Source organism: Rhea pennata, chromosome 19, assembly GCF_028389875.1.
Source record: "Rhea pennata isolate bPtePen1 chromosome 19, bPtePen1.pri, whole genome shotgun sequence".
Taxonomy (NCBI): Eukaryota; Metazoa; Chordata; class Aves; order Rheiformes; family Rheidae; genus Rhea; species Rhea pennata.
In genome coordinates, this window is record NC_084681.1 from 9,722,588 (window position 1) to 9,737,028 (window position 14,441).

General features: G+C 40.9%; 1 protein-coding gene across 5 annotated transcripts in view; it reads right to left on the minus strand.

The window, feature by feature from the left end:
* Positions 1-14,441, minus strand: part of GAS7 (growth arrest specific 7) — a 104,707-nt gene that overhangs the window by 43,332 nt on the left and 46,934 nt on the right. For 4 of the 5 annotated variants that reach the window (XM_062591469.1, XM_062591470.1, XM_062591471.1 and 1 more), the window contains exons 3-4: positions 2,392-2,463; positions 978-1,063 (exon numbers count right to left, since the gene is read on the minus strand). In XM_062591469.1, the coding sequence (XP_062447453.1) occupies positions 978-1,063; positions 2,392-2,463 (158 nt within the window). Of the gene's footprint in view, positions 1-977; positions 1,064-2,391; positions 2,464-12,876; positions 12,947-14,441 lie in introns of those variants that run through there. The other variant, XM_062591472.1, reaches the window with a different exon arrangement.

A 14,441-nucleotide genomic window follows, 5' to 3' on the forward strand; every position in this document is an offset into this window, starting at 1 on the left:
AAAGTTGGGAAAACAGGCTGGAGAAATCAGCTGTCAAATGAAGCAGGAGTCAGTGATTTGAAAGATGGCCAGGGATGATGAAGTGGGTGAGGCACAGACTGTGTAAGGCACAGAGAGAGGCCAGTAAAAGGACACACAGAAATGGATGAAGTAATTGATAAAAAGCTTCAGAAAAGTTCTTTGTGTTGGGAAAGAATGCTGGAAAACATAATGAGATGTTAAGAAAACATAAATAAGATGTAGACATGAGTAGATGTTGAGGTCTAGAGAGAGAACTGACCTGGAGACAGGTCCAGGGGGGCAGGACTGACCAAGAAAGGAGTCACTTCTGCCACTTTCTGCCACTCTGCTTGAGTGGCAGAAAAATTTGCAGGGTTATTCATGGTGGCTAAAGTGGAAGGGGACTGATTTCACAGTTATATACATACTGCATGGTGCCACGGGACCATTCCCCATTTCAAAATACTGAGGCCATGTAGTCTCAGTATTTCTTCTTTCTCTCATCTCTCTTCTCTTCTCTCTCTCTTCTCTAGCTTTCTAGAGAATATTTATTCTCTACATAGATCCTGTGGGTGAAATTCTAGCTGTGTATCATAGGAAATGGTATTGAACATTTGGGAGTTTAGTATATGATTATCTATGATGTTCTGGTACATGGGGTAATTGAATGACTATGAAACAATTGTGAAGCCTCTTCATCTTGGTTTGTTTTTGAGTTTTTTTTTTTTTTTTTTTTTTTTTTTTTTGGCCTAGTAGATTTTTCACAAAAGAGAGAGATGACAAAAATCTCCAAAACATCTTAGAATTTTGTACTAGTTTACCAATTAACTTTTCTGGATGCAAAGAATCTGTTGGATCTGACAGTTTCTAAAACAAAATGCATCCTGATCTCCTGCTCCAAGAAAATTCCTAAACTATTTAAAAGGACAAACATTTCTTCTTGCATACTATCATTTGGATTGTTCCCCAGAACTTACCTGGGGGTCTCCACTGGTTTTTCGGAGGCTCATATGACTGGAATCTAGCTGATGTACTGGGGTCCCAGAGATGTGGTAGCCATTCACTGTAAGAACACATGGAGAGTTAGCAGGCTTACTCTAGGTAGCAAACACAAAAATAGACCTTCTAAAAACTGATCACATAATTGAACAGAAAGGTATAAATCAGGGCACCTTTTCTGCATTCCTGTTGCTTCTAACCTAAGAAATGTATGGATGCTTCTCCCCATCCCAACAGATTTGTAGCTGAATCTCCAAACTGATGTGTTTTAGTGCCAACCTCGAAAGAACCCAGAAATGCTCATTGCTGAAACTTAGCTCACAGGCCCATTCTCTCCTCTGCATCCTGAAGCAGACTGTTTTCAGAAGTTATGGCAGGAATTATACAGCTAGAAGAGCAAACAAAAAGAAGCTCCAAAACTCAAAATAACTCCTATAACCCTATTTGGTAAAACGAAGTGTTTGAAGAACTAATGTCTCTCTCCATATGTATACACATTAAAAAAAAAGCACTAGTTTAATGGAGATTGGCTCTTTTTGTCAAGAAAACTAGCCTTATAAGAAGTTTATGGTTCAGAAAGAGAACCAATCATGTACACAGCTATAAGGTACTTTCTTTTTGGAATCTATTGAGTAAAGCATAATGCCCAAATTTGGGTTAGAAAAAGATACTGTACTATGTTACAAATCTTTCGGTCATATCAAAATGCACAACCTCCAAGCATACTTCCCGCTCAGCTCTGTCAGTATAGACAAGTATCAGTGCTAAAAAATTCTGCAGAAACATTCATCTAGGTTTCATTATTTACAGCAATGGCTTTTAAGTTTAGCACCTGTTATTGCACAGTAATTTCTGCTTTGCTTTGTCTTCCTGTAATACCTGAAAATTTTCAATATGCCTATGCTGCTAATTCTCTGTTACTTGATTCCCAGCAACTTCAGGTCAGGTCAGACGTGAAGTGGCCAGCCCTGTAACTACCACATGTTAAAGCACTTTCTTTTGCATATGTGAGTTAAGTCAGCCCACATTCTTTTGCCCTTGTTGTTTCCCCTGCCCCAGAAGAAAGAAAGATGGGGAAAGACAACCTCATCTTTTCCTCCCTAAGCTGTCTGGCCAGCTGACTCACAGGGCCACAGTCGGCCTACACACTCCCAAAAATCCACTACATCAACTCTTAAGTAGACCAGGCAAGAGACCAGGAGATGTATCAGCAGGGAAACAAGGGGCGAGATGTATCAGGAAGGACAGTCCTACCACATTTGGGTTGCTGCACTCACAGGACTGTACGTTAACTGTAAATCCCACAAAATCAGAGAATTTCCCTTTGCTCTGCTGACTGCATAAAAGAAGATTTACCCAATGAAGTGATCAGACACAGCAAGCAAACAATACCTGCAGGGCTCTTCTGTGTCCCAGGGCTCTTTGGAGTCCCAGGCACGCTGCTTGGCCGCTCCCAAGTTGTCTCTGTTCAAGGGAAACAGCAATTAAGTGTAATCAAGGCCTTGTGCGCACATCAGAGTTACACGCCTGTGCCATTCAAGTTATGATCCTGAACGATCTCTGACTCCAGGTTCTCACCCAGTGAGGCAGGCACCTGCACCTCCTTACATTCCCCATATCCTCCCACATCTTCCTGCCTCTGCTTCCGAGCCATCAGGAGCTAGTCCTTTACCCGCCCTCACTCCCTTCCCAGCCAGCATGGGATCAGTCATCTGTCTCTGCTCTGCCTGAGAATACAATAGATTCAGAGTTGCATCACTAGTTCTTCCAGTTCAGGTCTGCCCCAAGGCTTTGCTTGGCAAAAAAAAAAAAAGAAAAAAAAAAAAAAAGAAAAAAGAAAAAAAAGAAAACAAGAAAACAAGTGGTACAGCTCTATGCAGAAATGACTCTCTGTGAGCTGCTGCCATGATCTGTGCAGACAGCATTTCCAGATGTAGTTAAATTAGCCTCAGCCCAGCAGACCACTGCTCACCAGAAGAAACATCATGCCATACCAGCCACAGCATGGTCAGCCACCGTCCTTACTGCAGGCACAAGGATCGGGGATGTTGGCAGTACTTTTACCCCTGCCCTCCATCCAGACAAATGACCGAGTAATTTAGTGAGTTCTGCAGACTAAGCCCAGTAAATTCCATAAATTCTGAATGTTGAATTTCTGTGAAGTGGGAAATTGGAATGGGACAGCAGAGACTAGCATGGAACAGGGCTTTTCCTAGTTGGTCTTTCTTCTGTCTGGGGGTCATATAAACAGTGTAAAGAGGCTATGCATGGTGAAATTTGGGAGCTTCTCGATACTGCAATGAAATGCAGCTGCAAAGGACTCAAGAACATGGTTTTAGTGACATATACATGGAACATAGCACTTTTTCCCCAAGAAAGGCTATTTCCCTGGCAAATTTCCTCTTTTTTTTCCACAAGGATATGCAAATGTATGTCACACCAGTTTTAACACTAAAAAAACTGCTGCTGGTTCTTTTCCCTTCATTTTTATGTGTAGTTAATCATTCTGCTTATTTTCTCAGCAAATAGTAAGTTATCTTTGACCATATGGTAAACAGAGATTTAACTGCAAAACTTCCTAAAAAATTACAATGGGCAGAAACACTGCAATTAAAACCATAATTTTTGTAAAAGTCCAGCTAGAAAGCCAAGCCAGCATTCCTTTAGATTAAATGTATTAGTAGCAAGCCAAATAAATAATACTGACTAGTTTTCAATATCAAATAAGAAAATAAGCCCATTAGTGTAATAAAATCAAAGGACCACTTCTTTTCAAAACTGTTTCTCAAAATCCTCAACCTGTAGACATCTATCCCTGTCAAAACCTGAAATCCTACATAAGTCTAAATACTCTAGATGAAAGGGGGCTAGTTGTAATGGAGCAGGAGAGATTAACAGAGCCCTCATTAATAATAGTTTAGGGACTGGTAGTAAGAATTCCCACGTGGGACACATGAGGCCTCCCTACCCTGAGTAAGTGATTGTCCGAGTAACAAAAATGATGATGGTAGTATTATTTTTCAAGATCTCTAATAGGGCTATTGGATAAAGATGGAGGTACTGGTTTATCTCTGCATTACATTTGGATACACATGGGTTGCTCTTGGTTTCTCCTTTCAGGAAAGGGCACCGAACTGGGGATCACAAATAGGGTAAGGTGCCATGCCACAACACTGTCATGTCTAAATCCTTGCAGGCAGTTGGGTTTAAGACACGCTCCCTGCTTCTCTCTCCCTCCCCTTGTTCCCAAACTTCAGCACTCTGTTGACTGCAAAGAAAAAGACTTTGTTTGAGCTTTCTTTTTCTTTTTCTTTAAAAAAAAAAGAAAAAAAAGAAAAAAAAGAAAAAAAAGAAAGAAATAAAGGGTAAAGCCCTGGTGGACTAGGAGCTTTGACGAATGATACGGAGACATTTAAATTTTATGGACAGCTTTTTGTGAATTGGGTAGTAAGTTAATAAATTCCATACGTTGTTAATGAAGCGGAATTGGAATGTGTTCTAAATAAACAGAAGAGAAAACAACTGATAAGAGTTGTCTTTTATGAGTCAGCTTGTCTTGGCTTAAAATACATGTGTGCATGATTAAATAAATTCTGATTTAATGATATTGCGATGCAAAGTGAAACAAAAGAATATGCTGTCTAAGTTTACAGTGGCTTTGTTTATAATGTAGGTAGGTGATTAATGAATATGCAAATTAGTTGTCTTTAAGATACATGCTTTAAAGAATGGCTTTTGGAGTTGTTCTATGAGAAGGGGTTGTGATATCCACTTCCACTACACGCAAGTGCAGTCAGTGGGACAACATGCTGTTAGAACTGACTGATACTAGCAGTAAAAACAATTATCTTCATTTTTTTTGTTTGTTTCTTTTCATTACAAGCATAGCTCCCTATAGTGTTTTTGCATTTTTGAAACTGTTCAGAGGGAAGGACCTAACAAAACTAACAAATACATCTGAAATGTAACTGAACAGTTAAAATTCTCAGCTTCTGCCTGTGACTGGTTCTCTACTTTGCCTGCTAGCCCCTGTGGAGCTAGTCTGAAGTGCCTGATTCTTCCCCTCTGACGCACGAAACGTCTAGATATCTAACATGAGCGTAGAAATCTCAGGTACACAAGAGCAGCATCCACTGGTTAGCTTATTTGTGAGTACAGCCCAAAACGCTCTGTGTCTTGACAGACATTCAAAAACACAGAAATGAAGTAACTGTGGAATAATAGATATGCAAAAGGAAAAAGCTACAAAAATACATTAAATGGAAAGAAATAACATCTTTTATTGGCTAGGAAGTGAACAGAACATGACGAATGTTTTAAACTTCATTTGTTTTGCATGCTGAGAGAGAGAAAAAAAAATCACTTTGTCCACAGAGTAATAGACTAATTACTCAGGCAGCCTAATCAAAGATGGAAACTAACCTTAAGCAAGACTGTACAGTTATAAGGCCATCTACTGGAAGCAACTAAATGTAGCAAGAGAATACCGTAACATTACAAATTTTTCTGCAGCTTAGTCATGATTAGGAATGAATGGCTGGGGGAAAAATGATTTTTTTACTGCAACTGTACAAAAAGGTGTGGTGAGAGATAACATCATGTTTGATATAGCCAAGGCAGCCACTCATCTTTGAGTACAAAATGCAGCTTTTGATACTGATGCTTGGAAAATCTTTAAAAGCAGCGATGCTGCTATGATAAAACAATGATCATTGCTATTAGGAACAGATTAAATATCAGAAAAGATTTTATATCTTATCCAATTTTACAAACAAGATGTTAGCTACAAGCTAAAACCTCTTACTCTATCACAAACTGTAATTTAGTACTGGCAGACGAACCCTGACAGAGTTATGTCCTCCTTCACTGGTCATGTATTAATTATTCTATTTAGCAACTAGTGGAAGGAATAATTCCCTGTCATCCTCTGGACTATGAAGGAGAGAGCTGTGAACAGAAAGAACTAGAGCTCTAGGAATCAAGCACGGGAGATGTTTGGAAATTAGTTACTAACCAGCAAGGCAGCAGAAAGGCACTTGTTCAGTTTGAAGCAAAGCAACGAGAGGAAAAATACTCTCAAGAGCCAAGGTATACACGCCAGCAAAACGAAAGGGGGTTTTCACAGTTGTGGTTGAACATTTCCTCCCAAAGGAAAGCGGAAACCTGTGGTGTTTAGAGGCAGAAAGTTCACCGTGCATCTGTTTGGCAGAATAGGAAATGAAATGATGCATCAGGCCTTCACAAAGCCACACTTTCTGGGACTCCATGCTACTCAAGAAAGACAGAGGTCCCAGTGTAGATTATTTTAGCGATCAACATGTAGCACTCGAAGAAGGAATTTTGTGTCACCACTGCATGAATCCAGTAGCACTGTTCTGAGGTTCCAAAACAGCTGCTTTACATTTTGAAAATATAACATCAGCTGAATATCAGGGATTTAAGGTCTAGCATAATCTGAGTACATTTATTTTGCTTTCTCAAAATTAGTTAGTACGTCTGCATAATGCATTGTTTTATTTAGTGTTCTGAGCTACATGCTCCATTATTTCATTGGCCAAACTATGAGAATAGAACTTGCGCTCCAAGTTTGTTTACTGTGCAGAAACCTTCCCCTTTCTCCCAGTCTTAAGGATCTGTTGCAGCTACAAGGTGTCACTCACTTCTAATGCTAGCTCACATTTTTACAAATAGGTTTGGAGTTTCTTTTGTTTTTTACAAAATGTGTCATGCCGAGCAAGTAGCTCCAAATCCAGCTTCTGGATAATAAGAAGCCATGCGGGCTGCACAGGTCACTTTGACATGGATGAAGAACAGCAACTGAAATTCTCTCCTATCCCTTCTGAATGCCACAGGAAGAGATCCTGCAAGGTTCTCCGAACTGCACTTGATAACATATAGAATTAGAAGTGATATTTGCAATAAGGTAGAGTACACGACACAGCACTACCCATCTGTTTTGGATTCACTGTGTTCTTGCCAGTGGCATGCAGGAATTGCTCATATATGCAGACACAATTTGCAAACTTACTACCCTTCTTTTGTTGCTCCATTGCATCTTCCTGGACTTGTAGCAAAGCATGCTGCCTGTCCATGGCTTCCCCAAACAGCAGAGTCCGGTTGGACCTCTGAGTCAAAGGGAGCACAATCAAACCTACTTCTGCTAAAAAAAGATTTTAACAGTACAACAATACACTCCTTATTCCAGACCTCCAAGCTGTTGAAGATGCCACGCTCCAGTCAGCTTCATTTGAACACACCTTATCTAACTTAATGGAAACAAGGCGCTGTCTATTCTCTCTCATCTTCACTCCTGTTTCTTGCTAAGATATGTCCTACATTTGTGACGAACCAGAAAGGACTTCAGGGCACTTCATACCTTGAGACTGTGGGTGGGAGAAAACGGCCCCAAGGAAAGGCAGGAGGAGTGTGTGGGTATGTGTATGTAAGGAGGAGAAGTTACAAGAGAAATCACTTGCAGTGCCCTAAGATTAGATTAAAACATTCAAAGCTGTAGAAACAGAAGTGCGGGAATGAGAGTAAAATAAAAATATTTTCTTCCTATTCTATAGAGAAAATATAACATTGGGAGATCTTATTTAGTTTGAATGAGAAGGTATAACCTATGAGTCAGTTCAGAGAACTGACTCCAGATCAGCAAGAGCCATTCACGCTCTCTGCTTGTGACCTCTTGAAGACAACAGAGTATAAGGAGTTGCCTGACTCAGCACAGCAGCTGTTTTTAATTTGTGCTCCAAGGCATTGGCCTGGTGAGCCTTGCACTGCTAAACTCTACATAGTTCTAGTAACACCAGCCCAAGAAGCCCAGCCTGTGCATGAGCATCTGGAGTGTAAGATTCCAGCTGCAGCACAGTCCTCTACACAGTCTCCTCTCACTGGGCTGTGAGGTAGCTCTCCACCATGGACCTGTCTGATTCATGGCATCTGGCTTCACTGGGTTCCAGTCTGATGTGCACACCTTGGCTCTCAGGAACACTACAAAGTATGTTGGGCAGGAACTCGAAGAACATCCCAGTCTAGCTAAATTACTAGGTCATCTCTTTCAAAGAAATGGTGCACACTGTGCTTTCAGCTTACTTTGAGGATACTTTGTAACCAAAACAAGGATAAATAAGTCTTGTTTATTCTCTCCAAATACAGGATTTAAGATTGATAAAGGTTAGAGATAAAATTACAAAATGACAAACTGTATTAGCAACAGTCTCACTGCTACCCATATTCAGATTCTCTCCAAGCTGTGCTCAGGCCATCAGGATAGATCTAGCATGCATTCCCTTTGGAGAATTGACCACTTTCTGTATTTACCCAGCTCTCTTCCCCTTTCACAACAGCATCAATGAAAATGCAAATACTACTTTGTGACTGCAGGGTGGAAAATTCTACTTAGTCGTCATCCTCCGATTACCCAGTGAAATGTAGAGTTATTAAAACTGCTTTTTGATTAAGGTCTATCTTATGACAATGCAGTAGAGAAATTTTCTTCACACATAGTTCTTGTTAATTTAATATTTTTTAGATACTTACAATACTTTAGTATCTTAGGAAAGAATAGTTCTGCTTGTGATATACTAATGTTATAGTGCTGTCATCTCTGACTTTGTGTAAAAAATAAGCATGACCCATAAATGTAATGAATGATATATTTTAGAATGGAGGAACCCAAAATAAACAAAAGTTCCTTTTAGTTTCCATGGATATTCCCTAACCTGAACGAGTTTCCTTATGACAAAGGATGAAAGGATGGATGACCACAACCACTGTTATTATCTCTTATCTGAGGGTATTATGCCAAAGAATTGTTCATGATGACAACCTATGGAGAGGGTCCAAGAAGACAGAAGATAGTATAGATTCCAGCAGTGGATGCCAGTGGGGCTTAGAAATGTCAGCGCTCAACCATTCAGACTGAGATGTTTTATGCAGATATAGGTCTGGTGCTCTGGGAGCTGACTTGCAAGACAAAGACACCACCATGCTGGATGTACTGGACTTGTTGGAGTACCTGACTTTCAGATTCGAGCATCTGAGGATATAGTCCAGTGATATTTATGCATCATTGCCCAAAATTTAAATCTTGAACACACACACACACACACACACACACACACACACACACACACACACACCTGTTCACTTATGGTGGGATGTTTAAAGTCCTGAAGCAGTAGATGCGTTTATAACATTGACTTTTTATATCATGTTTGGGAACTGACAAGACAAAATCTATCGTGTCTGCTCTTTCTGAGGTGAGCAGGTAGACTACAGATGGCAGTGGTTGCACAGCTGAATCAGAGACTGGCTGGGAATAACGGACTTGAGTGAAAGGAAGGTCAATGGTAAATCAAGATGAACAGGAAAGGGTGCCCAGAAACACAGAGGCAGGAAACTTAGCTGGTGGCACCAGGGTTATACTAAGTAATAAATATTTTTTCAGGCAGATCAAGACAATTTTCTTAAGATTCTTAAGTGCTGGACTTCCAGAAATTCTTTCAAGGAAAGGACACTTCTAACTACATATTTCAGGACTGCCTTAAAGTCCATTCCCCAGATCTTGGTGTTGTAGGTAGCATTTTAGCAATGATGTTTGTAATGATGACAATATATGGACCTTAATTAGGATTAAGACAATGTGAAAGCAGAATTCCTTTTCCAGAGAAAGCTATTTAGTAAATGGGAAAGACATAATGCCACAAACAAGAAAAGCCTGGAAACAAGGACACATCATGCAAGTCTGACCTCAGTCCAGAATACAAGGTGGTAGCAAGCCACGTTCACACTTGTGTCATAAGAATATAAGTCATCTTTTCTGCGATAGACAGGGTAGCTGGAGTGCTGTTGTTTGACTAATACAGGAAGTATCACAGCTGTGGCACATCAAGAAGTCCTTCAGCACTCCAAAATATTTTCCAGTTGAATCTACCACCCACACAATTGTAAACCACTCCCAAAGACACTGAGCAACCACATGATTAACCACATAGTAGCTGTGCATTCTGGGCACAGGGTACATTTGAACTTGATATGGTTGTATAATTCTAGGGCTCCCCATTCATAAAAACACCAAGGCCACCACTGCCATGCAGACAGGAAACTTTTCAACTTTCTCTTACTGTTCATGTTACGTGCAGTGTTATTTTCTGCTCTGATAGTACCATACAGTCACTTGCTTACAACAGCCTCATACGCGAAAGGAAAAATTAATTGATATCAAAGCAGAGGAGCTGCTCTCTCCAGTTTTCTCAGAAGACAGATACATACTGTCTATACAAATAAAGTTTTAAGGGGCTACGTAAAGCACACAATTCCTTACACCTTTCAGAGACTGGATAACATCGCCTTTCCACCCTGACTGCTGTTCACCTTCCCTGCTCATTCATTTATCTGTTTAAGGAAATCATTGCTTCTCGCCTGGACCCCTATCTCCTCTCATTTGCAATCACAACACACAGCTATAGTAAATTTTCATAGCAATGATAGCAAGGAATTACTTCAGAAGTATGTGTTCATTTCAGATGATATTTATGTAGCCCAGAAAAGAGGGAGAACTCAGACCTAGTAAGCTGAGTGGATGTGCCAATAGTCTTGACATTGCCTGAAACAAGGACAAAATTCTGAGCACTGTAAATAAATGCAGCCAGGGGAGAGCAGCGCTTTTTCCTCAGTTTGAGCTCTAACACTGCCAGCTAGAAGGCTGCTGCCAGTTCCTCAGAGAGAGCAGCAGTAAATAAAGCTTGTTATTTCCCAGCAGCTATCAAGTAGGAGATACCCAGGGCATAAATGATTTCATCTTACCTGCACCTGTCTCCAAAAGAGCCACAGGATGCTGAGATGTACCCAGAGTCACAAATGTCAGCACCCTGTCTATCTGCCCTCTGGCCCAGACAGAGGAGTTACTTCTCTATGCACAGTCCTCCCATCAATTCATATACATGAAAGATTTTGAAAGCATCACAACACAGTGATTTTGCAACCCAGACTAGCCTGGGGACATTTATTTCCTGAAATTCCAGCAGAACCACAGAGCTTCTGGTTGACTTAGGAAGAGAACAGATGGGACAGGAGCAATTAGTGAATCTCAGCTAAATAGTAAAATGGATGCAGGCACTGAGGACCCAGCAGGTTCCTATAACACATCAGTTAAATGCCTACTGGGTTTTCTTCAGTAGGACCACACACAACACCTCACCACCTGAGTGACAAACAGAGATCAAACAGTGTGCATAAAGTGCTGGGATCTTTATCAAGCTGTGAGTTGAGTCAGCTTATTTAAAATATGAAGCTCATAAGATAACTGGTAGTTTCTGGAGGCCTTATTTCATGTTTGTCCAAGTAGGTCAACTCTGGAACTCAGCTTTGAGTTCAAGGGAAGTATAAATGGACAGCTGGGCTCCCTGCAACAGAGCTCACCACTGTTTGGTAAAGTTAAACCAATGCAAAGGGCAGCACTTGTGTTTTCCATACTAGTGAGGAAGAAATGACAAACCTGCTTTCCAATTTTTTTTAAAAGCCAATAAGGGAACTGGATGGGGGAAGGCAGTCTGGTTCAAGAAGAGTTTGGGAGCTGTGCAGAAGGGGCTTTTTCTCCTGTCTCCTTGTCTTCTTACTTTTTTTTTCCTCTCCTTGACTGCAAACAGGTCCCCTAAACGCACCCTTCTGGGATGTACAGACTCCCTTCTCCCTCAGCACATCAGGTGCCACCAACCTCTCTCCCAGCTGGCAGCCCCTCCCTCTTGCCTGGAAGCAGTGCCTACAAACCCTAGTACAAACCCTACAAACCCACTGGGAAGGGCTAGACCAGCTACTTTTGAGGGATGTATATACCCTGCCCTCCCTATTCAGTCAGGAGCACCATTGACACAACCCAGACTCTCCCTTCAAGACAGCAGAAACTTCTAGAGACAGGGATGAGATGCTTGGCCTGCTTACACAATTCAAACATCCAATTCCTCTTACCTTGGCATAGGCAAAGTGAGTGTTGGACAACACTGACTGAGCAAGTCACAGAGGGCTTACAGTGAGGGCAAAAGGAGTGAGCTGTCTGTGTGGCTGTGGGTAGTAAGTCTAAGGCTGGAAAAACTGGAGAACCACGAGCATGCGGATAGTCGAGCTCTAGCAAGAAGAAGATTTGAAAGGAAAAAGCTTGATGGGTAAAAACCCAAGGTTGAGTAGCATTCTTCAAGGGCAAAAGGACAGAGAGGTGAGGAACAGTCACTACATTAGATCTGGGAAGGACCTTCTCACCCTTAGAGTGAGTTACTCCTCAGAGTAATTACTGCTTTCTCATTCATTGCTCCTACAGTAGAAGAGAAAACTACCTCTCCTATATCTGCTACTGAATGGGGAAGGTGTTCATTTCCTTGTGATAGCCCTGAACCTGTACTTGTCCAGCCTGCATTTTCTTTCCGCTGCCTTCCATCCAGTCTCTATATGGCCTTCTTCTTAGTACTTACACAATGAAAATACACAGAGAGAGTTCTTTCCTGAACAATTGTTTATACCAACTGGTCACACTTAGCTGCGTTAATCCCCTAAACCTGTCAAGGCTTACTGCCCTCAGATAAATATTTTTTGTTCTGGTCTGATTTGCAGACCTATTTGTCCTTCCAGCTCATAATATTCAATTAACCCCCAGGAATACTGCTGTTTTTCAGTCACTGAGTCTTCCCAAAGTGCTTTCCAACTGAAATGTGAGTGCACATGTAGATGTCTGTGTGTGTGCGTGCATGTAAAAACAAGCTTAAGTATTTACAACAGCTGTAGTATCAAAGTGTAGAAATGGGGTGTAGCATTTTCCGTATGTCCTATGCATCCTATGCACTGTGAGAAAAATATTTTGGGTGTGGAGAAAGGTGTACGTACCACATAACTTGATGGGATGAGACTCCATCAATAGGCAGCCACTCTCTTCCTACTGTTACCTGTGTTCTGCTCAGGAAATGATAAGAGGTAGCAATCCCATGTAGGGAAACTGAGGACATTTTTAAAATTCCTCTTCACTTCCAGGCTCTCAACTCAGCTTTTAGGTGGGATTCTTCATAGCCAACTTCAGATGTCTGCAGAGAAGGTATTGTCATCTAAGCTAATTGTTTGTGGAATCAATGAAGAAAGACTGGCCTTTTAGGGTGCAGCTCATGTTATTTATTTTAAGTATCTATATCAGGAAGAGAATTGTGAGGTGAAAGTAGTTGTTTCTTTCCATTGATAAGTGGGGATACCCGAGCATCTGGTTCAAAAGGAGGTGTCCACACTGCATAAGGTATATTTGGTTAAGCAAATCAAACCTCTGACCTGCTCAGCGGATGGTGAAGCCTATCTAAGACAACAGAAGTGAGCACTCTTTGAGCCCAGTCAATGCTGTGGACTTTGAAGTTCGGCAGCCTGCCAGAAACACATACCTTTGCATATAGTTCTGTTCAGTTTATCATTCTTGCTCACCTGTGTCCTGGTTCTAAATGTAGAGCTGGAATATGGGCCTAACCTTCCAAATCCCAGTAAACTTATCTGGACCATTCTTCCAGAAAGCATAAGACTCCTTGTAGAGTCAATGATGCAAAAGAAAGGCCATCTTTGCCACAGAAAAGGCCTTACAGGAGCTTTAGAGTAGCTAGCCATCTCTCTTCCCCTTCCTTATGTTTCAACATAAGAAACCATGATGTGTCTAGATGTTGTACAAGAGAGATGCAAGTGTCCTGAGTGTAATGTAGTTAGTATAGAATCAACCTTTCTAGAACAGGTCATACTATCCAAAATTTTAGCTATACTGAAATTCTCTTGGGCCTAATTTTCTAGACCTTTTACAGGAGAAAAGTCTTAAATATGGCTACAGGATTAAGCCCAACCACTTTCAAACAATTGTAGATGTGGAGTGTTCATCTGATTTGGTCATCAAGTGGAGATAGACAAGAATGTGCTTTGTTGGCTGGCTTATTTACACGTGCAGATCTGCTTACTTCATACAGTCACCCCAATTCTTTCATATAAATAGAGATTTTTCTAACAGCTTTTTCCAACTATGAACATTGTCTCATAAATTTTATTTATTCCTGGTTAAGCACCATTTCCTTGTGTTTATCATGCAAAGACAAAGAAAATTAGATCCCACAGCAAAATGCACAGTGGAATTACTAATATGGTCTGATAAGACATATAGATAGCACAGGTAGGCACATCACAATCACAGTGTGGGCAGGACACTAAGCATTGGAAACAGCTGCCAGAATAAAACTGATGTCTCACAAGTGGCGGGTTTTGCTGTGTTTTGAAGGCTCAGAAGAATCACACTGTTATTTGCTCCTAAAATCACAGTTTCCCTCCCCATGAATGTGAAAATATACTGAGTTCCCATTTCTGACAAGCTCAAACACCAAGAGCAAAGAGCTCATTTAATCTAAAAAAAGTCTCCATACTGTGAGGAGACAAGCAAC